We start from the raw sequence: 27,959 nt of genomic DNA, 5'->3' as shown, positions 1-27,959 counted from the left end.
AAAATGATGTGTGTGTAAACATTATGAAATGTGAAGCACATTTATTAACTTGACTACAATGTGTGGCAATAATCTTTATGGGTAATCCACTGATAAACCCATGTTTTTTTTGAAGGGCAAAAAAAGCTGCTTATTTCAGATGAGACCTACAACCTCAAATTTCTCTATGAATATTTGGAATTAAGCAAATTAGTTCTCAACAGCTGCTACAATCAAATCACAAAAACAAACCCCCAACTAGCATTTTAATCATACCTCTTGCAAGACACAGGTTTCATGTATAGCAACAATTTGGCTTTAATATCACAAGACGCAAGTTAGAAATTCTCTAAACCTTTTTCTATGCAAAGAATGAACTGAGGAACCTATAAACTTGACATTTTAAAATGGGCTGCATCAACTGTACACCTCATATTGAGTTTAAAAGATCATTTGTTGGCTACTTTCCTACATTTCTTGTTTGTAAAGCAACAAATGATTAAACTTTTTAAAACTAGAACACAGAAGCAGACTGCAGTTAAAAGGCACACAAACATAGTTTTCTTAAAAAAGACATTCACATCCAAAAATGATGAAAATGTCTTTTTCTTGTTTATTTACTTAATATTTATATATTTTTTTACAAAATAAAAAAACATTATGAAACAAAACAAAAATGCTAACAAGTCTGTGTAAGGATTCGAGAGGGGAGAAAAGAAGCCATCAAACAGACTACAGTACTTGTGTTTATATATATATGTATATATATGTACAAGACAAGTTTATCCATTAAATCTTTTTAAAACGCACAGTACAAAAAGAAAGTCACTGACAAAAAAAAAAAAAAAAACCATAGTACAATTCTGTCCATCAGCACTTTCCTAATAATCATATTACTAAAAGAATTTATTTGGGGACAGAAGGTGGGGCGTTTCAGGAGGAGAATGACTGCAGGTATGACAGAAGGACAAAGGCTGTGGAAAGACACAGGGTGGCCAAAAAAAAAAGTGACCTCAATCCCAAAATAAATGAGAGAAACTTCACGCTTATGGCAAAACGCTGAGGTCAAAAATCATGCCTTAACGTAATCCAATCTCCCTGCAACATGAAGGGTGGTAAAGAAAAAAAAAAAAGAAAAAAGAAAAAAGTTTGCAGAAAATAAGTCTTAAGTTAAGGTGACCAGTGCACTTCTCACATCTGGAGAGTACAATAAGGCTCCAATAAAAGGAATACACATTGAAGCCTATTCTATAAGTAGAACATTCATATACTGGCCACCCTGATGATGCAATTCATTCATTCACACACAAAATAAAGCCAAACTCACACACACATGCACATACACACGCAGTACAGAAACAAAGCCTGTGAACTCACCTATACATTTTTTTTTTCATATATCTATTTATATTTGGTAAAAAATAAACTTCACAACTGCACTAGCCGATTTAGAGTGATATCTTCCTTTTTTTCCCAAAATAAAATTTGGTAAAAACTCATTGAAGGGGGAGAAACAGAAGAGGTGCAAGTACATCTGGATTGCAGGTGCTGATCAAGCAAGCAGCAGAAAAGGAAAGAAATAACAAACGATGTGAGGAAAACAAAAAAATCCTGCCTTCTCTCCCTCTATCAAACCCCTCTCTTTTTATTATATCCATCAGTAAAAGGAAAAAGAAAGGGGAAAAAGAACTAAACATTTGTCCTTTTAGAAAACAGATCTATGTTACATATTCCAGAAAAAAGGAGGGGGGGAATTCTGGGCTTTTATGCATTTTGAACAATACAAACTCCAAATACTCAATACTCCGATCATGAAGGCCTAAGTAACTATCCATATATTGGCGATATCACGCTCCCCGTTAAGACTTCTCCCCCGTGCCCCCTCCTCAAGCGGCGCCTTACAGTGCTATCTCTCTCTCGGGACAGTGCCACCAGTGGAATGGGGTTGGTACTGCAGGGTGACCGTGCGGAGAGAGGAGAGGGAGCGCCGTGGAGGACAAAGAAAAGGGGGAGGTATCTGGGGAGAAAAAAAAAAAAAGGTTCCACTAATCCAGCCTTTGGAACACCAGACAGGACAGGACAGGGGGGTTAATTGCCTCCCCAGTTGTAGCTGTTGTATGCCGACTTGTTGATCTGCGATTTCTGTTGAATGGAGGCGTTCTGACTGCGCTGTCCAGAGCCACCCTGAAAGAAGAAACAATCAAATTGAAATAAAATTAATTTCAAATAGTAAAAATTAGACATTTATATTTAAAAACACATTCTTTTAATAGACTTCCTACCCATAAGGATTTAAAAACAGCCATAAACATGTGGGGGTGGGGGAAATATAACAACTAATATTATATATTATAACAATAGAATATTAATATAATACCTTTTGTTATTTAAATTGATTTAATACATTGCATTTAAATAAAAGGTATTCCATATAATAATAATAATAATAATAATAATAATAATAATAATAATAATAATAATAATAATAATAATAATAATAATAATATTATTATTATTATTATTATTATTATTATAGCAGCTATTATTTCCCCCCTTTTAAATCAAATAGTGTTTAAGATAAGGAACACATTTTATTTAAATGTTTTAATTATAAATACAATTTGACTAAGACATGGGGGAAAAAAAAATTATATTATAGAATATATTTTTTAAAACAAATGTACTCCAAGTCAAACACGACAAGCTTTGATTTGGAAGGAGAAAATAGGTATAATAAATCTAAAAATACTACTACTAATAGTAATAAAAATTAAACCATTTTTAAAAGTATTCAAACTCAAGCAACATGAAAAGCTTTGATTTGGAAGGGGAAAATAATTATAAAACTATAAATCAACAACAAAAAGCATTAAAGAAGGATTTTTATTTCCTGAGCCTGATGGGTAAACACACGGCAGCATGGCTCAAGCTCACCTGTCCGTCCTGCTGCAGGTGGTGGTGGAGCAGCTGAGAGTGTGGCTGCTGATGGGGGGTCAGGATGTGCATGTAAGGGGCCGGAGCGTACCCCGCTGCAGCCGGAGGGTTGATGGGGCCGCCACTCCCAAGTGCTGAGGGCAAACTGAAGGAAGCGCTGGGGGTTCCTGTGTGGAAACCCTGCTTCTCAAAAGACTGGGAGGACAGAATAAGACACTTTAGCATTTGTGAAACCACATGCTTGGCGCCTCAATTTAGTTTATAAGTTAATCAAATTAAAATTTGACGAGGGTGCTCACCTGTGTCTTTGTGTAAACAGACCCTGAAATATCAGGGACTCCCGTGTTGCTTGATGTCACCGAGACTCCTAAAGTCAAAACACATGAAATGGTGATCACTGAAACTAGCAAAACATCAGGACTCATCGTTTCAAAGCAGCTTTATAGAAAATGCATGTGTATTGTGAAAAGCGCTACACAAATAAATGTGAATTGTACCTGAGATAGTTAACCAAGTCACTATAATTCTGACTTGCATATGATTGGAGAAACCAGTGTAAAAATAAGCAAATTCAGCAAGTGAGGAATGCTAAAATGTGACACTTAAAAGGAACATATTCCTTAACTGCTTTTAGGTGGACAGCTGTGTAAAAACTGCTCATTATCTGTGGAACCACATTCTGTCATAGATCGGTACCAGTTCAAGGCTAACAGATTGAGGCGCAAAACTGCAAATAAATGAAAATCCACACATACAACATGTCATGCAATGTGCATGAGGCACAAAATAGTACATAACCATCAAAATACTAATAACTTAAAAGGGTATTACGATGTTACTTTTGGTACTCTAGCGGTTAACCAAAACTGCATGCGTCTTGCGGAAGAACATTCAACTCATATTTCCATGAATGATTGACCTGAAGAATGAAAGCTGTATCATACATTGGACATATTTGAGCAGTATCAGGCTACAGTTTTAATAGTGTGTAAAAAGATTGTATTTGTGATTTATCTGTAAAAAAATAAAAAATAAAATAATAATAATTATATATTTCAAGCACTTTTCAAGTGCCTTTTCATAAATATGGCTGAGTGTTTTCCAGGACTTGCATTTCAAAAAGTCAAATTAAACCACTTTAAGCACCTTGTACGAACCCTGTCTGTATGACAAGTCACAGGTATTGGGCTACTCCACAGTGGTTGTAATCCCAGAGCAGGTCTAAAATAGTCCCAATATAAACACTTATAAGCATATCGTAGGGATTCAGTTAAGAGTCATGTACTCGCCAATCATACAAATTTTGGTACATTCTGGAAAAAAAAAAGAAAGAAACATTGAAAAATACAGTGGCAGAAGCAATGGAGTTGAAAGTTACAATTTGTAAGGGGTTCTTCTAACATTAGGGGCTTTTGCACCGAAGGAATCTTTTCATAGTTCCTATAACTAATGGCGGAAGTATGCTTTTTGGCTTGTGCGCAATGCAGAAACTGAGAACTGCTTTTTGGGGGAACTAAATTATCTCCTAATTCAGATGAGGATCTAACCCAGCACAACAGGAACTACCAGTGACGCAAGTGAACGTTGATTGGCCAAACGATGCAAAAAACATGCACCCACCAGTTTATAACCTATATTCACGAACATGGAAAACAGCGATAGATGGACCGACGTCAAAGTCCAAGAGGAAATCCAACACAACTTTGAAGGGACCAAGCAAAACATGATGCATTTCTGCTCAGCTAGCGACATTGGGCATCAACCCCACAGCCAACACTATAATACTTTTTCGAATACCGTTTACTTTGTTTAACAGTTCTATCTAATAGCGTACAAGTTAGGACTGTTAAACAGGCTCAGCGATGTCAAAATAAATGCCTGCCCACCAACAAAATTAATGTCCCGCACAACAACCAGAGCGGCAGGACGCAAGTCTGTCAGAGTTCCTACTGGCAGAACGAATGCAACCAGAAAAAAAATGTTCTAGGGGAATATTTAGTTCTAGGGGGATCACCCTGGTGGCTAGTTAATTAGGGTTAATTTTAATGGACAAATAATAGGGGCTTTCACACAAACTAAAATAAAATGACACTTCAGTAATTCAGTGACTAACTAAAACATTTAAAACATTCAAGGACGTTGAGAACAATTCCCTTGAGCATAAAATAACATCAGTATTTTTGGTACATTTGAAAACAATGTTTGACAGTAAAGCTCATCTTTGGTCTCATGGTTTAGAGCAATTCTGTAGTAAAGTACTTGAACAAAACAAAAAGTTATGCATCTTTATATTAAATTCTTTATTCACAAATATCCCCATTAATAGTTTCAAAATGACTTCTCTTAGTTTAATTTAACCAAAGCATGTTGTTGACCATTATGCAATTAAAAAAAAACACAAAAAAAAACCACACACAGCTTTCATAAAAACCAACCTGAAAAAGAACACTGCCAACAAGTGTAAACACAAATGTAGGTCAGATCAATCAAGCTGACAAAATGTTCACAAGATTAAAAAAACCTATTAACAAAATATAATGCATAAATCATTTTAAGTGATAAATAAATAAATAAAATAAATTAGTAAATGAGACCACCTCTGCTCTCATTAGAACTGATATTTTACCTCGTTTAACAAGAAACAGTAGTCCATTTCAGAGAAACAACTTGCCGATATTTGATCAAATACTGAAAAAGGCAGCTCAAACAAAACCACTAATCTGATCTAATGCATTTTTGGACAGTTGGCTTCTTGCATCGAAACCCTTTTTGAAAGTGTTAAAGAAAAGACTGTCACTGTCTTATGTCACGAGTGTAACAACCCTGATGTTCAACCTAAAGGAAGTGTGAATTCAGTGTCCTCCACCCTGTACAGAACTTCCTAGGTTCAACAGAGTTTCCTGATCTCCTTCCATCGGAGACGAGGAGGCATGTGACGGCTTCATCAAGCTCGACCAGGAGTAAGTTAGGAGCAAATGAGGGGAGAGAGAGAGAGCTTAAGAAAGAAAAGGGAGGAGGAACAAGGAAATTGGGGGGTTTAGCGTGAGGCTGCACTCACCCACTCCGGGCCCGGTGACAGAGCTGGCGGGCTTGTTTTGTGCAGAAGCAGCGGCGGCGGCGGCAGCAGCGGCTGCGGCAACGGCAGTGCCGTAGCCGCCCTTACAGAAATCCCCGCTCCCTGCCGAAGCCTGGCCCAAATCCTCATAGCCTGCAAACGGTCAGACACACACAGCCACAGCCCCACAGCATTAGACACACACCAGGCAGGGCCAGAGGGAAGGAGGAGAGAAGGGGACGGGGCACAGGGATGCAGCAAGCTGGGGGAGGGGCCTAATCGGAAAGGAGTACTGGTGGTGTTAAGAACATTTAAGAGGAGATATGAAAGTGATGGACAATTTACAACCAAAGGAATGGAAATGGAGAAATAAGAATGGGGCAAAAAAGAGAGAACATTAGGAATGACTAAGATGAAGCTGTAAGATATATCCATTAAGGAAAAAGGTAATTTCAAGAAAAGATGTAAGGAAAGACAATATGAAGAACTTGAAAAGAATGAAGAAACAATAACAACAAGAAGAATCTAAAGTATGAGACAATATTTTAAAAGATGGATGTGTTAGATTGAGGGAGAGCGTAAGAGCAAAGGAATGGGAGGGTACAACAAAACAGTGCTCAAAAGTGGTGGATGGTCAAAAGCAAGCAGCGTGTGGAAAGCATGTGTGAACCCAACACCCTAAATCAAGCGACCTCCCTCCCACCTCATTCTCCTTACATCACTGGTTCCACAGAAACCCACCCACTGGCGGCACTTTGAAGTGCTTAAGACTATTTGTGGGCAAACCCTGAATAGTTTAAATGCCACAGTTGGGACTCAATAGTTGTACAGATTCTCAAGTAGATGATTGCTCTTAAAATGTTCAAAAATGGCCATATTCTTGAAGCTGCAGATTGATTTCAGTCCACGACACTCCAAGTCAAGTTGTATGATGCTCAATTGTTAAAACTACCCCACAAGTAGGATCAATGTTTAAAGCTTAGCGACACAAAACAAAACTCCATGCAGAACACTTGTGATTGCGAAGGTCATCTGGTTTTGCAAAACCAAACAAGCAGTACTATGGATTGTACCTTTAATAAGATAAATTGTCTCATGCTTGAACTTCACAGACAAGAAAAGAATCAAACTTGGCCAATGTAGGGTTTAGAGGTGACTGAGAAAGTTTAGTTAAACATGGCTTAAACTCAGCCAGAGGAACAAGATGGTATTGAGACCTACTAGTCAGTAGAGTTTTTCGCAAACTGGTAAACTAATTCTCTGCAGATTCTGTTGTAAGAACATCATTCCATCTGAAAGTTTTTCTGCATTTTAAAGGTTGCATGAAAGTGAGAAAATGCATTACCAGTGCTATATCCATGTGATCCATAACCGCTAGCCTGCTGGAAGGCTGTAGCTGACGCATTGACACCGACATTCACACCATGCTGTTTGGAGGAGGTAGGAGCCACCTGGGAGGAACATTCAGAAACGGTCCTTAAAAGTCACAATTAAACTAAAGAGATAGATCTCTTCACTACCAGTTCAGAAGTTGTTGACTGGATTGAGATGTGCACTCAAAAATAAATGCTTGCAGTCAATTGTGGAGGGGCAAGAGTTTAAGCAGACTAAATGATTGGTAAAATTAAATCCTGCATATAAACAGAAATCCAGTTATAGTAGTGAAACAAATAAATCAGAGGTGTCACATTTCAATGTAAATGTGTTTATGCCACCAACAAAGATATACTTTAATACAGGGTTCCTCAAACTCGGTCCTGGAGGGCCACTGTCTTGCACAGTTTAGCTCCAACCCTGATCAAACACACCTAGCTGTGAGTTTCTAGTGATTCTGAAGACATTGATTAGCTTGCTCAGGTGCGTTTGATCAGTGTTGGAGCTAAACACTAAACAGAGCGGCCCTCCAGGACCGAGTTTGAGGAACCCTGCTTTAATACTAGGGACTGAGATGGATCAGAGCAGGCTTTTACCGGAAACATGGCAGGGCCGTACTGGAAGGTGTTGGGCAGACCGGGCACACCAGTGTAATAGGGCAGGCTGGTGTAGCTGTATCCTGGTGGAAGGGCTGGGTTGAGGAAGGGCTGTTGGGCAGTGTGGTGTGTTTGTGTCTGGGTCTGCTGAGGCTGGGCCAGCGTTGTGGCAGGGGCAGGAGATGAGGCGTCACCACGACCGAACTTTGACAGGTCGCCAGCTAAGAGAAAGATTTCAGACACTGTTTCAGATAATGAAGCTTTGGGCTCACAACCTCTGGGTTCCCTGTCCAGATGCTGAACAAAATGCACAAACCAAATTTAAAATGGAAAATAAATCTGCATCTTACCAGAATAAGGGTTGCTCGTCAAACCGCCTTCCCTGCCAGTCAATGCTGTGGTTGGAGTGGCAAATGGGATGCTGTAGTAGTCCTACATAAGGCAAAAATAATGACAACTTCATGCGTCACAAATAAACCCATTTTTGTTGCTTTCATGTCAAATACTTCAGCTTATCAAACAGGAACAAGCCCTCACCAGTGGTATCCTGGTCTGCAACATCTGCAAGTCATCGTAGCCATAAACTTGAGGCTGCAAGACATAAGAGGTTTGTGAGTTAAAACAAGATACCACATATGTCAAAGCATGCAGCAGCAAAAAACAAACAAAAAAACAGGCCAAACACTCACTGGGTATGGGTGAAGCAGGCCAGGAGCCATAATGTAAGGGTTGGGCAGCAGTGGCGGCACTCCAGGAGGCAGGTTTGGAGGTGCTTTCCCTGTTGAAGCAGCAGCATACAATTAAAAGATGTAGAAATGGTTTTATCCAGTTATATCAAGCATTTCACAAATTTACATATCTCGGAGATAATGAAAGGGATGTTGTACAAGTCGAAAATGACGTGAATGAGAAAAAAAAAAAAAAAAAGATAATTCTAAAAAGTCTTTCTGAAGGATCCTTACTTAACATTATCATAGGAAGAGGACTTTTATGCAATGGTATAGGCCTATACAATTTGTCATATTTGATCCAAAACACTAATAACAGCAATTCTTACCTGAGGCAGCCGTACTGCGAGACAACGAGGCAGATGAAGGTGCCAAAGTGGCAGAGGCAGCAGATGAAGATGCAGCAGCCAAAGGGGGGACCATTGAAGCCACACCGGCAACACTGTTCAATCCCATGGTCAGACTGCTGACGGGGCCCAGGGCGGACTGCGCTGAGACCGAACTGACAGATGAAGAGGGGGCAACAGGGACGCTGTGGGAGATGGGGGCTGCTGAAGTAGCTGAAGAGGGTGGGGGAACTGAAGATGGAGCCACAGATACCGAGGAGAAGGATGAGTGTAAGCTGGAATCAGCATCCACATTTGGGTGCTGAGATGAAGTTGAAGGAAGATCACAGTGAGCAAAAGAGATAATTTAATACAAATAAATAAAAGATTCACAAACAGCCATTTGTTTAAATAAATCAACAAATCATAAATCAACAGAACTTCATTTTAAAATGACACTCATTTCAGGGGAAAATAAATTATATAGTACACAGGTGAGTCATGAAAAACAAGCCCAAGGAAATTTAAATAAATGGAAATTTATAGGGAACAATACGGATTTCGCATTGACTTTGCTCTATATCTATATCTATATATATATATAAAAAAGTGCATTTAGTTGCAAACTCACCAGCAGACTTGAGTTTGAAGTGCGAACTGAAGAAGGTGCCAAACTGTTTTGCTGTGTAGGGTGGGAGCTGATGGGAAACATGCAGTATTATTAGCATCTCTGATCCATACATACTAAATTGAAGCAACAACAACGAAATGGCTTACTTATTGTGTTGAGAGGCCAGTGAGCTGGAAGAGGCATCTTCGTGCCCGAGAGCACTGAGAGGCGTCTGATTGGATGTAGTCAGCAGGGAAGGAGGACCTGATGAGGGGTCAGCCAATGAGGTTATGTTGGAAACTGATGGTGGGACGACTGATTCGGACACCGGTTTCATGGACACTGCAGAGCCTGCTGCAGCTGGCAGGGATAATAACAGTAACTATCAGCATCCACACCAATGGATGATAATGGTCTAATGTACACAGTTACGCTTTCAGCTGCTTCAAATGGAGCTCTCTAAGGTGGGATGGATTCTGATTGGCTGTCAATGTTTTTTTTTTATCATTTATCAGCTGGGGGGGGATAATCATAAAAAATGGATTCAATTGATATTTGACTGTACCGTTATATCTGTGATGTGCACTTTCCTATTGTCACAGAATTAGAATGATTAACAACTATTTTAAGGTGTCTGTATTAGTGTAATTATATAATGATTAACAACTATTTTAAGGTGTCTGTATTAGTGTAATTATATAATGAAGTACCGAGTAACTAACTGCATGTACTTACTATAGGGTTAGGGTGTGGTTTTGGTTAGTTGCATGTAATTATACACAATCTACAGTAATTACATGTAACGTGAAACTAAGACACTAATCATAAAGGGTAACGCTTTTTTACAGTTAACATTAGGGGTGTGCACGATACCAGAAAATATCAGTAATCATTTTTTTGTCTATTTTGTCGATAAACGATGATCAGACAATTTTGCTGAGTGTGTTATTGTGGCGTACTTTGGCAGGTTTAGGACTGCCGTGGACAACTGACTCCCAAAGCTCCCAAGTTTAAACTGATTTTTTAACTTTCATCTACGTTTTTATCATAAGAGGAATTTTTATTGAGTAGCGCAACGGAATGGAAAAACGCATTTTCGTGTGAACGGGCATACGTTGGCATATGTATATATACGTATGCCCACAGATATACTATATACATACTATATACTCAAAAATGCTGCGGGCATGCCTAAATGGGCATACGTGTTGGTCTAGCCTAAACCGAAAAGGCTACATCATGCAGTGTATGCACTCTAAGTATGTTTTTGTAAAGTGAGGGACATACTTGATAATGTCAGATCGTTAAAACCACAATTACAATATTATCGTAGAAAACAATAATGTTAACTATGGGTTTGCAATGTATATTATCTTCCTTGATGTTAACGGCCCTTTACTTTGAAACCATTTGTTAAAGCTTGTCATACCTTCCAGAGATTGTGACGTCTGTATCGAACTGAACCCATTCTGTGGGCAGAAAAAAAAAGGTTTGCTTAGATGAAGCATCATTTTCACAAGACTTATGGTGGTACATTGATAGGCAACTCTGTCTCACCTTTGCCTGCATGTCTTTCTGTGGTGAGGACGACACAGAAGGAGGGTAGCGCCGTGTCTGGCTGGCTCTTGGTTCATATAGCTCCATCTGATTAGGGTTGGACAGGGCTGTTGCTTGCTCACTGTGGACAAACCGGAAAACCAATCAATAGTCAGGCTGTGATTGTGTTACTGCATCATTCAAGAGTCTCAGTCGTTGGATATAGTGATGCGAGATACCCACTTGCTAGCACTTGTGTATAGGCTGTTCTGGCCTTGGTTGCCTGGTGTCGTCGTGGCGACAGCTGCCGAGGTATCATACTCAGGAAGCACCGGTTCAGAGCCGAACTGTAATGCTCCAAACTGCAGGTTGAGCCCGGATATATCCGCAGATCCTGGCATCTCCACCGCTTGGGCTGGAATCTGTAAATCACAACAACATTTGAGTAAAAAGGACTGATGGAACGCTAGAAGGCAAATCTGACCGACAGCCAAATTTCATAATCATGACAGTCCTAGCTGAGACCAGAAAGAACTGTAGAATCATGACCTTGGTGGTGATGGAAGCCCTCTTCTTCTGCTGTTTGAGTTTGTGCTGCTGCAGGGGGAGGGGGCTGGACGCCTGCAGGTCGGCTGGGCTGGAAGAGTTCTGCTGACCTGGGGCAGGTCCCGAGGGCTTGGAGACAGGGGTGGTGACGGCCTGGGGCAGTGAAGATGACTGGGTGGACTGAGGGAGCAGAGATGAGGTGGTAGAAGTGGGCGTGGCTTTGTTCTGCAAGAAGGCATCCATCATGGAGGAGGAAGTGGAGGTGGGCTGGTAGGGTTGCCGTTTGGTGAAGGGATTGTGCACAGGCTCTGTTTGAGGTTTTATATCTGACAGCACAGAGAAAAACAAAAAAAATAAGACTTCACAGAGAGGGCTAAACAATCATAGAAGCAATTCAAACCATGTTGGCCCTCTTACCGTATTGCCCCAGTGTAGTGGGGCTGGTATCCCAGGTAGAAGGAACAGCATTGGGCGGTCCACTTTGTGAGTGCTGGGCCGCAAGCTGGGCCAAAGCCTGGGCCGTCTTAAACTGCTCCAGGAATTGAGAACCAGTCGTGGAGCCTCCAGTGGTGCCTTTTGTATCACCAACATCACCGAAACCCTTACCAAGCATGCTCACCTGAGGAAAGGACAAAGAGCAATTAAAAAGCGTCTGGGTGCCTCTAGCTACTTTAGGTAGGATACAGTTTATTAAAAAACTAAATTCCAATTCTGGACGCTGACTGGTCAATACAGAAATTATGGGTAAAAAAAAAAAAAGAGCTTAAAATATGCCCCCCAAAAAATAATTACAGCAAATTGACCCTTAATAAAAAAGGAAAAACAACTGAAACCAATTTCCGCAAAATGCACATTTTATCAACCGCTAAGACAGGACAGAGCATTTATCACCTGGCTTACCATGCTGTGCTGGCTGTAAGGAGCACTGGAGGAGGACTGGGACAGTGATGCTGTCTGTTTTGAGTTGCTAAACACCAGAGACTGCGACAGAGATGGCGGCTGTGGGCCTTCAAGCGAAGCAGGCTCTGCCTCTGAGGAAGAGGAGGGAGGCGTCTTCCCCAGCAACACCGCCAAATCAATCCTGAACGTCAAACATGCTTACATCAATAAGGTTATCATAATGCTATGACTGCAGCAGATCATCAGGAAAATGTACACATCTGTGAAAGCATATCAGTGTGGTTTTGAGTGTTGAAATTGCATTCCTTAAAGCTGAAACTTACTCTTTCAAATGTTGTGACAAAATTATTACGGACCCCAAACTTTTGAACACTAATGTATATTTGTTTAAAGAAATGAATACTTGGACTAGGATGCAAGGATCCATTAATTGATCAAAAAGTGACAGAACAGACAATTTACATTGTTGTTACAAAAGATAAAATAAATGCTGTTCTTTTGAACTTTCTATTCAAAGAATCTGAAAAATGTACGGTTTCCACAAAAACATTAAGCAGCACAACAGTTTTTAACAAATGTTTCTTGAGCACCAAATCAGCACTTTAAAATAATTTCTGAAAGATCATGTGACACTGGAGTAATGGCTGCTAAAAATACAGCTCAGTCTTCAGTCACATGAATTAAATACATTTCAAAATATTTTAATTTTAAATTGTAATTATATTTCACAATATTGCTGTTTTTACTGTATCAAAAATGTAGCCTCTGTGAGAAAAAGTGACTTAAAAAAATTATACTGTCCCTTAACTTGAACAGCAGTGTAGGCAGATAAATAACAGGCCAAAATAATTTCATAAGGTAACTGAAAAGTTCACAGATGCCGTTGATAGATCAATTAAATCCTTAATGTTTCCTTAAAAAGCCACCAGCATACCTCTGTCCAGCTGTAATGGTGACATTCTCCTGTGGAATGGGCATGGACGCCACACTGGAGGCAGTGAATATCTTGGTCTCTGACAGCTAGACAGAAGAGACCAAGAATTAGATTTACTCAGTCTTAAAATGGAAAGAAGGTTTTTGGTCTCTGTTGAAATACTCACATCCTCATTCCAGTCCTCCGTGCCCCACTCTTCCGTGGCAGTTCTCCAAGCACCTGTTACACAGACACTCAGCTCACTTACAATGACAACAGGTGAACAAATCCTTTACAAAATAGTCTGGTCAAGCCATTAAGACTCACCAGGGGCGGAGTCAAACTTGCGAGGATAGTTTGTTCCCTCTCCACCTGTAAACTCAAGCCCTGCGGAAACAAAGTTGGGTCAGAATAGCAACTCAGTCCATTAAAAAAAGCATTTGTAATAGAATGTTCAGTGTACTTCAGCCTGAATACATGCCAACACTGATGGAAACTGGATGAGGGGTTTACAAGAGACACTTAAAGCATTACTCACGGTTTCCATCCTCAGGTTCCAGGTTGCCTGTGTTACTCCAAGTGCTTCCACTTGTGTAGCTCTCCTCTGTTTGAGCTGGCTCAGTGTAGTCCGCTGGGTTGAACGTACTAAAAAACAAGTTCAAATTGTTTTTGAGCAAACACTGAAGTCATTTCTTGCTTCCCTCATTCACTCAGTGCCCATCAGTAAACAAAGTGAAAAATCACTCCAACAATTCCACTATGACCTAAAAAAACCACTCCTTTGTCGTAATGTGCTGATTGCAATTATACCAAAGAAACAAATGGGCTTTCCAATCATTCTCAAACTCTGAAACCAACCCGGTGGAAGCTAAACATATGAATCTCAAATTCAGATGCATTCTTCAGTAACCAACTAATCGCTAATAAACCCTTTGATCCTACACAAACAAAAACCAACACGCTAATAAATTTATTTAACTCACCTCTCATCTCCTGACAAATCATATCTGGGGCCCTTATCAATCTGGCTTTAGGGAGAAACAACAAGGAGAATTACAAGCATCTCAACACAGGCAGAAAGACGAGGGTGCATGGTGTGAACAGTGTGCTTGTGTGTGTGCACGAGAGAGCGCGATGGCAACCGTCATGCTTGCGTCCATTACCGGTCAAACCACCACACCTGCTCTATAGGCGTAAAAGCTTTAGAATGAAACACCTAAGCTAGTGGGGTGTGACTTACAAACTCATACAAGGCTAAACTTGTACTTGGAGGTCCAGAATTGAAAACCAAACATGCAAACTCCAAACGCACACTTCAAACCAAACAAGCGAAAGGCGCCAGTTAAGAAGCCTGAAGGAAACCATCAAAGAGTGACCACAAATGGCCTTGACAGAATCAGAAAATCAGTCCAGGGCATGACATGGCATAGATGGGATATCAGCACTTCTAGACTACAGGATATTGCAGTTTCACTATGTAAATAAAAAAATAAAAATATAGCCAAACTAAGATGCTAAAGTTGACATTGAAATTCAGAGATTTTTAAAAAGCATGAAAGACACATTGAACACATTCAATACTCGATGCCACTGAAGATATTAAAATGCATCTTGTTTGCTTTTAGGGCTGGGCAACACATAAAAAAAAAAAATCTGCATCTTCACATATATAGAAAAATTAAACTACTGACAAAAATAACTTAATTGTAAATTTATTATTTAAACATTATATTGCAATAAAACTACCATCAATACTATAACTATTTATAATTAATCAACCATATCTGCTCAACCATTTGTTCAATGAGGCTTTTCTTCTTAGTGGAGCATGAGGGGTTTATTCGGGAAAACTGTGTGGTGGCCATTTAGTGACTATAACTGACAAATGCATCGCTAATGCAGATACATTACCGTTCAAAAATTTAGGGTTGTAAAAGTTAAATGTTACTACTGTTCTATAGTTACTATTGTTACTTTTTGTTAAGTTTAAATACAGTAGGTAGTAGAACATAAAAGCTGTTTGGTAAGAGGAAAGCATGGCTTCCCTCTGGTACCCTTACTGTGCGTTCACACCGGCGAGAGCGTCAAAGTGGGCCGGAAGTCATTCATGTTCAATGCAAGTCGGCGGCGAACAAATCCTCCAGCGAGGGCGGCACGGCGCATCTTGGACGGCGAGAGCAGCGAGAAGAGTTGAAGTCAACTTTATGGTAATGAGCAGTCATAATGTAGAAGTCCTCCGCTTGAGGATTCCAGAGAATGTAGTCAAGTAAACTTTGGTTCCGACCACATTAGTTCCCAAGCAAAATAGAGGAGAGGTTGATCATGTGAATTTGATAAGGCAGCGCGCAACACTATTTATAGGCAACTTTTTCACACTAGAATGCTTGTTTTTCAGCGGGAATGCAAATTAGATTAGCACTTAACCATGAACACAAAATACACACCACATAAATGGCTTTTAATTGGTTTATTTCGTTTGCAAACATGTCACTATAATTGGTAAGTTCTTTCCATCGATCAATTTCTTACTTTCACATTTAAAAGATTCCATGAGTTTAACATATACCCTTCGCGGTCAGTCTGCAAAAATAACGATCAACATGCTTGTTTGCTTTGTGGCCCCTTTAAATTAAGTTTAAAAAAAAAAAAAAAAAAAAAAAAAAAGACCAAGCATTCGATCTACGTCAGAGCGTCCCCGAATCTTTCTACGGCGTCGTTGGCAGGGCGGCGAGAGCGAATTTTGCCGCTCTCGCCGGCGGCGTAAACGCAGTTACTGATGTCCTGATTGGGAAACGTACCGTATTGTGCTCAAAGTAAGGTCCCTTTTTTTGTTTATACTAATGTTTGTTAATATTTTGTTTGTAGAAGGACTCCTTTTACTCTAGGTAAAATTTGTAACTCTTTAGGTTGTAACATTTGCTACTGCATGGTATTTGGTGGAAATAGAATGGACTCGGTGCCAATCACTGTATCTTATTGCCTTTTTCTGCTTGTTTCTGGAATTGCTGTATGTATTATTGAATCTGGTTTGGACACTTACCAGTGTTGAACTAATTTACATCTACATCGTCTACAAGGTTTCTTCTTTCACCTATGGACAGTGTCATAAGCATCACAACATTCATTGCATGCAACATTTCAGGCTCATATAACCATTAATTTTATATTTGTATTTATAGATAGATAGATTTAGGTAATTTGTACATTTACAATATGTGACTTTGCTTTGGGTTTATTATTGTGCATTTCGTTGTTGTTTTTTATTTCCATAATATATCTCTTAAGAAAATCAGTTGTCGTCTATTGTTTTCTTGACCTCAACCAGTTGTGATGTAGATCCCTCCCAAAAAGACTTTCAGATTTATAGTAAATTTTTACCCAAAGTAGTACGAATTTGTTATAGGGTCTGTCATTTTTTTTTTCAGCTTGAAGTCTCATGCTCATCAAGACTGCATTCATTTGATTAAATCAAGTAAAAACAATAATTTTATGAAATATTACAATTTTAAATTAACTTTAATAAAATTGAAATGCAATTTATTGCAGTGATGCAAAGCTGATTTTCAGCATTATTACTTTTATCAGTCTTCAGCGTCACATGATAATTCAGAAATCATTCTAAGATGCTGAATTGCTGCTCAAGAAACATTTCTTCTTAACAATATTGAAAAAAATTTAACATTACATTTTTAACTAACATTACAAATGTCTTTATCAATTAAATTAATGCATCCTTGCTAAATAAGTCTTAATTTCTTTATGAAATCTTACTGACCCCAAACTTTTGAACGGTATTGTAATACTCCCCTAAGGTAATTCACTCAATATAATTGGTTTTCGCTACACGTTTAATGGAAGTGATGGTGAAAATAAGAAAATGTGAGGGCTTAGCAGAGCTTCACTTCCACATCATGTAACAACTTTGTCCATTTTCACTCCAAACCATAGACATTCCATACCCAGAGGTGGCGTTTTGCATAAATGTGATGATAATTAAAAAATTTCAAAGGTTGACCTTTCTAACGCCCACCCTAGTTGACATGAAACCATTTAATGAACGCTGTAAATCAACAAGCCTGAAAGGGCATAGCACCAAAAAGCAGCAAATAAACCCACAATAGCTCTTAAGCCTCGTTCAGACCGTCAGTCCAAATCAGTTTGTGCATATCCGATTGAAATACGATCAGATCTAGCAAGTGTGAACGGCGAATAATCACATGAAATGAAGTCCGTTTCGAGGTATATTCATGTGGTTTGAAATCATTATAAAAAAACAAAAAAAAATATAAAAAAAAACACATTTCTAGAAATCCGCTTCAGTCTGACTGCTGATCGGATTTTGCATGGTTTAAGGGACTTGCATTGCAAAGTGCAGGACAAGCAGAAAGTGACAATATAACGGAGACATGTTTTGAGACCGGCGGCAACAACAGCATTAATGAAATGAACGTTTCTGCCTCATAAGATGCAGTAGTCCAGTGCGGCGGCTACACATCGTCATGATGTAAATAAGACATCATCTGCATATACCATAGAAACCAATGCAGATATTCCAGAAAACTAGAGTGGCATTGGACACACAAATCGGATCCGAACAATTGTGATACAAAACGTGGACGGTAAATAATTTCAGATCAGATTCCAATCAGATACACATATAATCGGATTTGGACTGACAGTGTGAACGTAGCCTTACTTACCTGGTTAAACTTCTGCATGGAAAACACATTAAAAACTTTAAGGTTTACAGACTATGAATGCACATACAGTCTCAAGAAAAGCACACCAGCAGGCCTTAAACCCAGAAAAGCACTTTATGTTAAAAACTTGTGCCATACCTTTAACAGTTTATGAAGCAAAAGTTTATCAATTTTACTAGCTAGCTGAATACCATCAGCGTTTCCCAGAACTTGTCATTCTGGGGGATCATTAGTGTTCATGCAAAAAGAGGAATGACCTGGATGGAGGCACACAAACTTACCCCATGCCCTGAGCTGAAAACCTCCCTCCTCGTCTTCCAGCTCCACCTGCAGGAAAGGAAGATAGTCAAACCAAAACACATCATCCTATTTATTTGTTAATCACTACTAGGGCTGGGAGATATGGCCAAAAATAATTATTACAATAAAAATGTTCATGTCAGTCAAAAACGATAATTATCACACACAAAAAAAGTAAACTCTTAATTTCTTTCAAGTTTAAAGGCAGATTATTGCTCCCAAGTGAAAGTTGTAGAAACCAGACCGTCAATTGTGGTTTTAAACTACTCTTTATAGTCAGAATATAACATACACTTCACATTTTTGAATTCTTTACTTTTCCAGTAATTTTTCCTTAAAATAAATATAATTAAATTTCTTAATTTCTGGATGTGCTAATGGTTGCTATTGTGTTGCCTGACTTTGATGACATATCTAATTGCAGGGCAGGCTGCAATATTAATATAACATTTTACCTCTTAGAAATGCACTTTTGACAGTAGCTTGAGTTAAGATGTAGTAAATTTATGTTCGTTAACAAAAACAGTAACATCTGTAAAAATTGTAACAACCTCATTTTTATATGGTAAAATTAATTATTAGTTATTAAAATGATGCTACTTCCATAGTAACATACATTTAGATCATGATAACCAGTTAAAACCACACATAGCAACTCAATACCATGCTAAAATGTAGCTATATGTTTTCTATGGTATTTGTATGAAAAACAGCAGCCTAAATACATTTAGTATGGCAATTTGTAGATTGAAAAGCCTTCAGACTGTATCGGCGTGCAGTGCTTCTCCTGTTTGTCAGTGCTGCTTCATCTGGCTTTAAACTAGTTTAAATCAGAGACATTTGTGCTCTTTGCTGAATTCAAACGCTTCTCACTGGATCTTACAGTGCTGTTTAGTTGTCGGGTGACAGAACTTGTTCAGCGAGTAAACGCATCTACTGATGCTCGTGATGCGCTGCCGTTTGAACTTTGAGCTGAGCGGATAAATGGTCCGTGTGGTGCAGTTCAAATGAGTGGCTCCGTTTCATTACACTTTTGGTGCATTAAACATTAGATCAAACTTTTTTTCATACACATTATCGTTTCATCAAGGAAAATTGTATTGCAATAATTAACGTTTTAGTTTTATCACCTAGCCCTAATCACAACCAATGGTAGTACTTGCCTCTTCCTCTGCCCCTTCCCCGACGGCCTCGCTCCATTCCTCTGCCAGCAACTCCACCTGCCTTGGCCCCATCTAACCCATTTTCCTGTCCACGGACTAAAGAGAGGGAACAAAGGATGAAATGAGTTGAGAAATATACAAGAGTGAGAATAAATGTAAATACGGTCCCTTTAAGTCTCCATTAGTTCTTTAAAACACTCTTAAAAAGACAACTTGCAAGTTTGAGCTTTCCAAATGTCTCAACGCTGCTAAATGCATATAAATCCATTTTGCTTGGATTTATTTATTTTTTTGCACTTAAATACTTGCATTAATTGGCATGCAAGCTTTATTTTGTTATCATCAGAAATTTATTTAAAATCATCAGAAAAAAAATTGTTGGCAAACTTTCACACATTTTATAATTAGTTCTGGTGTTTAGGAATAATAGCATCTATTCTGCTTTATCATTACCTCACTGAGACTGGGCAGCCCAAGTTTCTGATTTACATCTGGGTTTTTTCAAGTTTTGTAAAATGCGTTTACAAGACTTGAGTCAATCAAGTATATGAGCCTTATGTTGCTCTTAATCTCAGACTGAGGCTGAGAGAGAGTATCCGGTAGCAGCTCAAACTTTACTGTGGCACACACTATCCCTTCAGCACTATAGAGAGAGCAGTGATGGGTTTGTGGTGTGCTGCTGTCTGTCCTGAGACAGAGAAAAGGCTGACTACAGACTAATAAATGACAGTAAATGTTGCATCATTTAACAAAACGCCTTGTTTGATAGGAAAATAGTGTCGAAGTATTTCAGACAAAAAAAGGGAGTGTCAACAAGTGCAGCATAAGCGTTCTCTCCACTCACACTCTCGTCCGCGACTAGCTCCACGGCCCCTCCGCGGGGCCCCTCCTCTGCGACGTGCCACATCTCTTTCTCCTCCTCTATCTCTATTCTCCTTTCCTTCGTCTCCTCCCTCTGTCTGTGTGCTTTCCTTCTGACCTGAAACTCCTTTTTTCTTCCCAACCATCTCCCAAGAGTCCTGCAAAGCAAAAGGCAAATTTAACATGGGAAACTTGAGGAAATGAAAGAGAGATTTGAGAAATGTGACACTTTGAATCCAGTCTAAATAATTTTGATGGACAGTTTAAGGGGTCCTTTCAAACTGGCAGTTTAGTTCAAAATGGGGCACGATTTGCATGAAATGTTGGTAATGTGAAAGCTGTCATGCGGACCCAGGAGCACACCGGGGTACCCAACCAGAGACAACCTGTAGGAGGTGGTCTGAGTTCAGAAGCACTGGAACTGTGGCGCGATTCACGTGAATGTGAAAGCACATGCGTTTTAGCTGATGACGACTTCATTAGTCAAACAAAATGTGTGACAATGATGATGATGATTTACCTGGGATACAAGCGAGAGTGAGCGTGCAGTGTAATGCATAGTAAGTGCAATCTGAGGGGCAAATGAATGGCTAGCAATCCATTGTCTCCTCAAAAGAGTCCCTTTGCAAGCAGCAGAAAGCCACCTTCTTCAGGGTTCTTGCAGGTTTCAGCAAGTCAAATTTAAGACCTTTTTAAGACATTTTAAGATTGAAGTTTAAGACCTACACGACGCATTACCAAATAAATATTCAAATCAAAGAATTCATTTTATTTCAATGAATTCAGTTATTGAAAAAGCATTAATTTAATTTACAGATAAATCACATTAGTAACCTTCCACACCCAACAACGCGTGTCAGAGAAAAGAACAGAATCAGATATAATTTTTTTTATAGAAAATTGCATATTATACTGTAAAAAACACATAATTAGTTGATTTTAGTTGATCATAACTAGAGATGAAATGGCATGAACATTTAATTTCATTATTATAGTGACAAAAATGATCACGGTTATCACAGAATCATGTTCAAAATGAAAATGTAATCATTTTCGGTGATTGAAATAAGAAAATATATTACATGGAAAACTTTGGCAACTAACTGAAATGTTTAAGTTTAAGGAAATTACTAAAACTGGGGGGGGCTATAGAGAAATATATTTAAACTAGTTAAGCACAACAAATTAAAAATGTAACCTAAAAATAAAAGGAGAAGTGAAAATAAAATAAAAAAGAGATATCAAATTATTAATAAATATTATATTAGTATATAAAAAAAACACACTAACACTGGTTACAAAAAAAGAGAAAAAAAATCTTTGGGCCATTTCATTTCTCTTACAAACAAACCTTTCCACCTCTAAACCCACCGTGTCAGGGCTGCCCTCCAACAAGATGTTGATGGCTCTGTTGACGTCTCCATTGCAGTCGTGAAGCGCTATCATGGACTCATCCTGATCCTTTCCTGTGATGTCAACCAGCTGGAAAAAAGAAAAGGAGCAATAAGCAGCATGTAAACACTAGTGATGGGGAAAAAGATAAAAGCATCACAATATTTAGTTATATCACAAACAGCACAAGTAAATCTGTGCTTTCTCTTTTAGACACGTGCCGTGAGTGTAAACGAAGCACCTTCTCATATATTTCTGAACACGGACTGCTCGGATAATGCTAAGTAAACATGTTAATTCGACATGCAAATACCATCACACTGTATATGCACTTCCAGCCAGCCGTTGCACGCTGTGATGATTAGAATCTGTCTATACAATGGCATATCTACACTGCCAGAGTCCTTGTTCATTATCCATCAGACGAATATGAAGATGTGAAATAGACTGAACTTTATCTTATTAGATGAAAACATTTGGATAAAGATTTTTTGGTAAGTTTTCCTTCAGCGGATATTTGCAGTTTAAAAAAAAAATTAATAAATCACAATGTGTTATAGCGATTTTTAAACGTTTTGCAATATGCTGAGTATTGTAATATGTGAATGGTGATATATCATAACATGGGGCCTCTGGGGATTCCCACCCCTAATAATCTCCACATGGGTGTATGACTTAGCCCATATATTTTGAAGGCAAAAAGAAAGTGTCTGAGAGGACTGATGGAAACATTGAGAGAACTATGAAGTGTCTGAGCCTTATGTTGCTCTCCAACTCAGAGTGAGACTGAGAGAGAGTATCCGGTAGCAGCTCAAACTTTACTTTTGCACATATGGTCCCCGTCAGAGCTATAATGAAAGCAGTGAGGGAACTTTTGTGTGCAAGTGAAAATGAAACCGCAGGTACAAGCGCATCAGAAATAGCCCAAGGAAAAACTAATTAGAAGCTACGGTCAAGCCATTTCCCCCAAAAAATATTGTATGGCCTTTTTCTGTATTGTAGGGACCATTTGAAACTGGGATGGGGGTAAAGCAGAACCTGTCAATATTTTCCTGTGAGCCAAACTCTTGAGATCCCTACTCACCTGTTTGACCTTCTCCTCAAAGTCTGCATCATTATGGTCCGAGATCATCTGCGCGAGTCGGATCTGCTCAGCAGTGGCCTGAAGAAACAAAAAAGAGAAAATAGTTAAGTCTGATGGATGATTTAATGACTAATTGTGAAAAATTCAGCAATAATTATAAGTTCAAACATAAAACTGTCAATCATACATAATTCCCTTTCATCTCAACACTTTAAAAAAAATGTCATACCATCAAAATTAGTGTACAATGGTTAGCTTGTATTTTTTGCACTCGTTTACAGATCAAATATGATTTCTTTAAAATCAGCTGGCTTCTTGTATATATTCCAAAATGATCAATCATAAAACTGTGTTACTTTAGGCTTCAGTTTCATACTGCCAACAAAGACGTTTTTTAAAGAAAATGCAGCTTCTGTTCTTGGGCAGGTGAATTTTTATACTCTGGATATTGATTTGGCAATCTTTTACAATCACATCATAACAGTCAAACTGTATAACAATCCAATGCTTGAAGTGAGCTAGAATACAGCTAAGGAGAAATAGGTCAGGCATAGCATTTGCTTGGGCATAGATTTGTGATTTATTCCTAGAGCCCTTAGTTTAACTCAGAACATACTGAGTGATAGACGGCACTGACTCGGAGCATAGGCCTCAGTCTGATGGATGCCACGGATACTCATTTTCCACCAAAATGGTGCTGTTCTCATGCCAACGTTTTTCCGTTGAAACGGCAAACTGCTCGAAAACATAACTGACTACGTAACCTGCCCGTAAATGTCGCATCACAGATTTGGGCTTACTCTTTAGAACATATTTTAACATCCAAAAGCTACAGTAGTCAGCATTTTCTAAGTTATTAGGGCTGGGCGATATGGCCAAAAAAATCATCTCTGTATTTTTTGGCTAAATGGCGATATACAATAAATATCTCTGTACGTTTTTCCATTTGGATAAAGAAAATCTGTATTTATTTAATTTTTAAAAAAATAATAAAAACATTTATTTCACATCCTGCCCAATGATATCCTACAAACAATGTTGATATTGAAGGATATGGAAACAAATATAGTGAATGTAATGTAGGCTATGCAATATATTATGTGCAAAAAGGTGGTAAAAATCACATTACTATGTAAAAACAAAAATAATGCTTTTGTTTTTAAATTGACTAAAGGCTAAACTAAAACAAAAGCACAAACTAATTATATTAGCCTGCATTTGATTACCCCATTATAATGGTCGCTTTCATAAAAATATACTTGTAGGTTTAAAATTCTCCAACAACAAATATTTTAGCAATATGTATATTTTAGTCAGAATTATTGCGCTACTATTCTATTGTGCTCCGTCTGTGTGGCGCTTATGTGCGCGGCGGTGCTCGTTCACGGAAGCTTGAATTTTAGTGGAGATTCACTTGCAGAAGGCTCGTCCTCTCCTGACAGTGAAATAGACATTTGTTTGAATTTCTAACATTTACAAATGGAGAATATACCTGTCAAATGTATGCTTAACACTGAGGAAAGCACCACATCTCAAACGCATTAAACAGTGCAAGTATTTATCTGTCAGTCAGCAACAATATCTGTCAGAGCATCTGACAGGGCAAGCTGCTTAAAACTTAACTATATCTTACCAGTTATTTTGAAGCCCTTAATGAAGCCCTTAATATAAGCTTGTGATGTTTAGGACAAACTGTACTATGTACTTTCACTGCAGGAGCTCACACTGCGTCCTCAGCTATTTTTCAGATGTGCTCGTATCAAACTACTGTATTGATATAAATGGTATTGCCTCATTCCATTTATTTTCAAAAAAATATATCGATATTTTGTAAAAACTCGATATACCGCCAAGCCCTAAAAGTTATACATGAATTTAGAACAATACCCGTTCTTGTCTTAGGACAACTCTGAACTTTTTTGATCCACTTCAAATGTTAACTATTTTAGTTTAGTACCTTAAGACCTCTCAAAACACTATGAACCGTTTATCACATTTTCAAAATTTAATACATATATGATGCTATACTTTGTTATATTACCTTGGCAGTAAATTACAAGAAAAATAAATTAATTAACGCTGATGCCAGAGTGTTTCTCATACAACAGCTATGGGAGTTGATGGCAAATTTTAAATCCTTCCCTTTTCTGAATGCAATCTCTCGATAATTTTTCCCATTTCAAAAGTCGTCAAACTCGATCAATTTGTTTTTCTTTTGCTATTGGAGCAAATGGAAATACAAAAATTATATTTGCGGTCGTCTCCCTTTCATCGCTAAAGAAGTTTACCCAACAATGACGACTTCCGCTTCTGAGAACCCCAGAAATGTGAAAATGTCAATAGAAAGTAAAGCGAGTAATCTTACCTGGGGCCTCTGCTTGTGCTGTGACTGGCTCTGTGTCTGACCCTGCGTCTGCTCCCAGTTGCCCCGGGCCCGGCTTCCGCCCACTGAAGTCATCATTTACAGTATATACAAATAACAGTATTTACAATGGAATAACGCCTTTAAAAGAGAAACAGATTAAAGATGTTATTAACAGCTCACTAAAAATTAAAACAACATTCCTAAAACCATCACAGGGTCTAAGCAAACCATCTCAACATAAAACATGGATGCAAACAAACACGATACACCTTGTGTGGCCATTTTGATTAGCCAAAACTGGAAGTAAACAACGTCACATGTCTGACCTGACGCTCTACCCATAAAACGACGGCACAACTTTACCAAAACACCGACACAAATTCAATTCCGGGAATTTCATATTGCGCAATTATTACACGTGAAAACAAAACGGTGTTTACAAGTCAAGCAGCAACAGGTCAATTATGAACGCGCTTCCGGTGCTCAACATCCTCATTTTATCGATGTTTTAAAACCACGAGGGAGGGGGGGGAACTCCACACGCCAGATATTTCGACAAAATAACACCAAAATCAATCCACCTGGTGCAAGTTATGCAATATTACATGTATGGTTATAACAAACAGCACAGCAGCTCTGCGCATGAGGAAATGCAGGGCATGTGGTGGCCGAAAGAAACTGCGCACTTTATAACGCGCACAGAATCAACCAGCGTGACAGAAACACGCGGGACCAGCCGCGGGAGAACAGACGGACGACGTGCGTGAACGGACAAAGCTCAAGAAAAACAAACTTAACGGCCTTTGAATAGGGCGAGGATATATCTGTCACACTGAGAGTATGTTGGAGACGTGAAAACAATCACACAGCCCATGGGGTAAAGGTGTAGGCACATTGTCAACATCAAAGATGTTCTTTTTTTCACAATACACCATATAGTACATAAAATAAAAATCAAATACATAATTTGCTAGATATAACATGGAAATTGCTTAAGAATAAAGGCACTTAAAGCCATTCAAAGGCGTATAAAATCGCCTTGTGCATTTAAAAAAGTAGCCAAGCAAGCTGTACAATAGGCATCCAACAGGTAAGTTAACCTACATTACCCGTGGTGCTTAAATCGACATCCTGGGAATCCTATATTGACTTACCGGTCAAGGAGTAAGCAAATTGTAATCTATTAAACTTAGTTAATAAAAATAAAAAAAAAATCTTCAGAGATGAAGGGCTATGATTGGTCCAGGCGATGGGCCTTGGAAAAGCAACTCGGTATAAACTCAAACAAGCAGATCCAACGATCCTATATGAACACACACATACACACGGTTTTAATAGTCTTAAAGGGTTATTTATACGTCAAATAATACATACATGCGCTGCATAATGGGTGGCTTCCGCTCTGACTGCGTATAATAACCTCATGGCCGGTTATCGGGCATCATTATGCTGCCTGCTGCCCAAAAATAAACTTTTCCGGTGGTTAATCAACTATTTAGTTTATCAACGTAAATGAAAGACTGGGCAAATCGTCCGTTAGATTAATCGACACGATAGTAATTTGCGTTTGTTTTAACTGGGAGGCACACGCCCCCCGGGGTGAGGCGCATTCTCGTCAGTTCACATGTGCACTCGACACCGAGGCTTCACCGAGGCCTACAGGCCCCAAATGATGAAAAAATTAACAGGCGAGGTACTAACCAAAGACCAGGCTGGATGTCAGAATGTGAAGATAACGCCGACCGAAGGAGGCTTTAATATCGACCTCCTAATCAGGAGGAAACAAAACACGAACTCTTTCGCGTCCTAAATCGATTCCCCAATGCCGACAACAAGGCCGAACCGACTCGCGCAGACAATAAGCGAAAGACTCAAAATTTACCTGTTTCTTTTCCACACTGACACCCGGATCACCGCGTCACGTGGTTTATCACAGCCACTGCGGCTTCACTCGCAGAGCCCAACCACGTGACGACTACGTAGGAGTGCATATATAACAACTTAAACACAATTATGTAATTTGTTACCCTTTAGTTGATGTCGGTTATGTTATTATGTGTCTTTGACTCTATATCACAAATACATGTAACGTTAGGCCTATGACATACAAATTCCATGAATAAGTTATAGCCTACAATAGACATTGAACCTTATTTATTTATTTATTTAACAAACATTAAATACATTAATATACACTTGTTTAAAATGAAAATGGTACAGGGTTGCAAATTTAACTGTAGGTCAGTAGGTTAACTAGTTTGTCACCATTTACTTACAAACATTTCCCCCAGTTTTACAGACAAGGCTTAAGCATAGTCCCAACTGTTTTAACCTGAAGCAGTTTATGTCAGTGCCATTGTTTTTTATAAAAGCTACTTAAATGTCTTAATTTAACTAAGGCTTAATCCTGGCTTAATCTAAGCCCTGTCTGTGAAACCAGGCCATAATGAGTTTCAAACAAGCTAATTGTAACACTAGGTTACATTTAGATACATGGTTTACTAATGCTTTTTAAATTGGGACATCAAACGGTAGCCTACTGTATTAAAATGTGCCCTAAAACTATTTACCAATGCAATAAAGTCTTTGTATACATG

General features: G+C 38.7%; 1 protein-coding gene across 12 annotated transcripts; it reads right to left on the bottom strand.

The window, feature by feature from the left end:
• Positions 1-535: 535 nt before the first annotated feature.
• On the bottom strand, positions 536-27,311 carry ubap2l (ubiquitin associated protein 2-like). 12 transcript variants are annotated; one of them, XM_084131192.1, is made up of 31 exons: positions 27,245-27,287; positions 26,517-26,665; positions 25,363-25,500; positions 22,998-23,075; positions 21,893-22,003; positions 20,505-20,679; positions 19,661-19,756; positions 18,479-18,524; positions 14,481-14,525; positions 14,036-14,142; positions 13,825-13,884; positions 13,685-13,737; positions 13,519-13,604; positions 12,585-12,765; positions 12,102-12,303; positions 11,688-12,010; positions 11,382-11,560; positions 11,160-11,280; positions 11,032-11,071; positions 9,770-9,962; positions 9,624-9,690; positions 8,996-9,314; positions 8,628-8,716; positions 8,476-8,529; positions 8,289-8,370; positions 7,939-8,159; positions 7,314-7,419; positions 5,972-6,121; positions 3,213-3,280; positions 2,914-3,108; positions 536-2,163 (listed from the first exon to the last, which is right to left on the bottom strand). In XM_084131192.1, exons 3-31 carry the CDS (start codon positions 25,456-25,458, stop codon positions 2,068-2,070), a joined length of 3,639 nt encoding a protein of 1,212 aa, XP_083987318.1. In that variant the 5' UTR covers positions 25,459-25,500; positions 26,517-26,665; positions 27,245-27,287; the 3' UTR covers positions 536-2,067. The 12 variants fall into 12 exon arrangements, with proteins under 12 accessions (XP_083987318.1, XP_083987317.1, XP_083987319.1 ...); XM_084131191.1 differs by lacking the exon at positions 27,245-27,287 and adding an exon at positions 27,064-27,235; XM_084131193.1 differs by lacking the exon at positions 26,517-26,665 and having other exon boundaries at positions 27,245-27,311.
• Between the last annotated feature and the right edge of the window lie 648 nt (positions 27,312-27,959).

Source organism: Abramis brama (assembly GCF_963993115.1).
Source record: "Abramis brama genome assembly, chromosome: 12".
Lineage (NCBI taxonomy): Eukaryota > Metazoa > Chordata > Actinopteri > Cypriniformes > Leuciscidae > Abramis > Abramis brama.
This window is presented reverse-complemented; position numbering and strand designations above follow the sequence as displayed.

What these genes read in the sequence shown, in the direction of transcription:
- ubap2l (XM_084131193.1), bottom strand. Translation starts at nt 25,458, where the DNA reads ATGATGACTTCAGTGGGCGGAAGCCGGGCCCGGGGCAACTGGGAGCAG. An exon ending in ATCACATGGATATAGCACTG is followed by an intron (nt 6,122 to 7,313) that starts GTAATGCATTTT and finishes GACCGTTTGCAG; the next exon opens with GCTATGAGGATTTGGGCCAG. An exon ending in TGTCACCGGGCCCGGAGTGG is followed by an intron (nt 3,281 to 5,971) that starts GTGAGTGCAGCC and finishes TTTTGACTTTAG; the next exon opens with GAGTCTCGGTGACATCAAGC.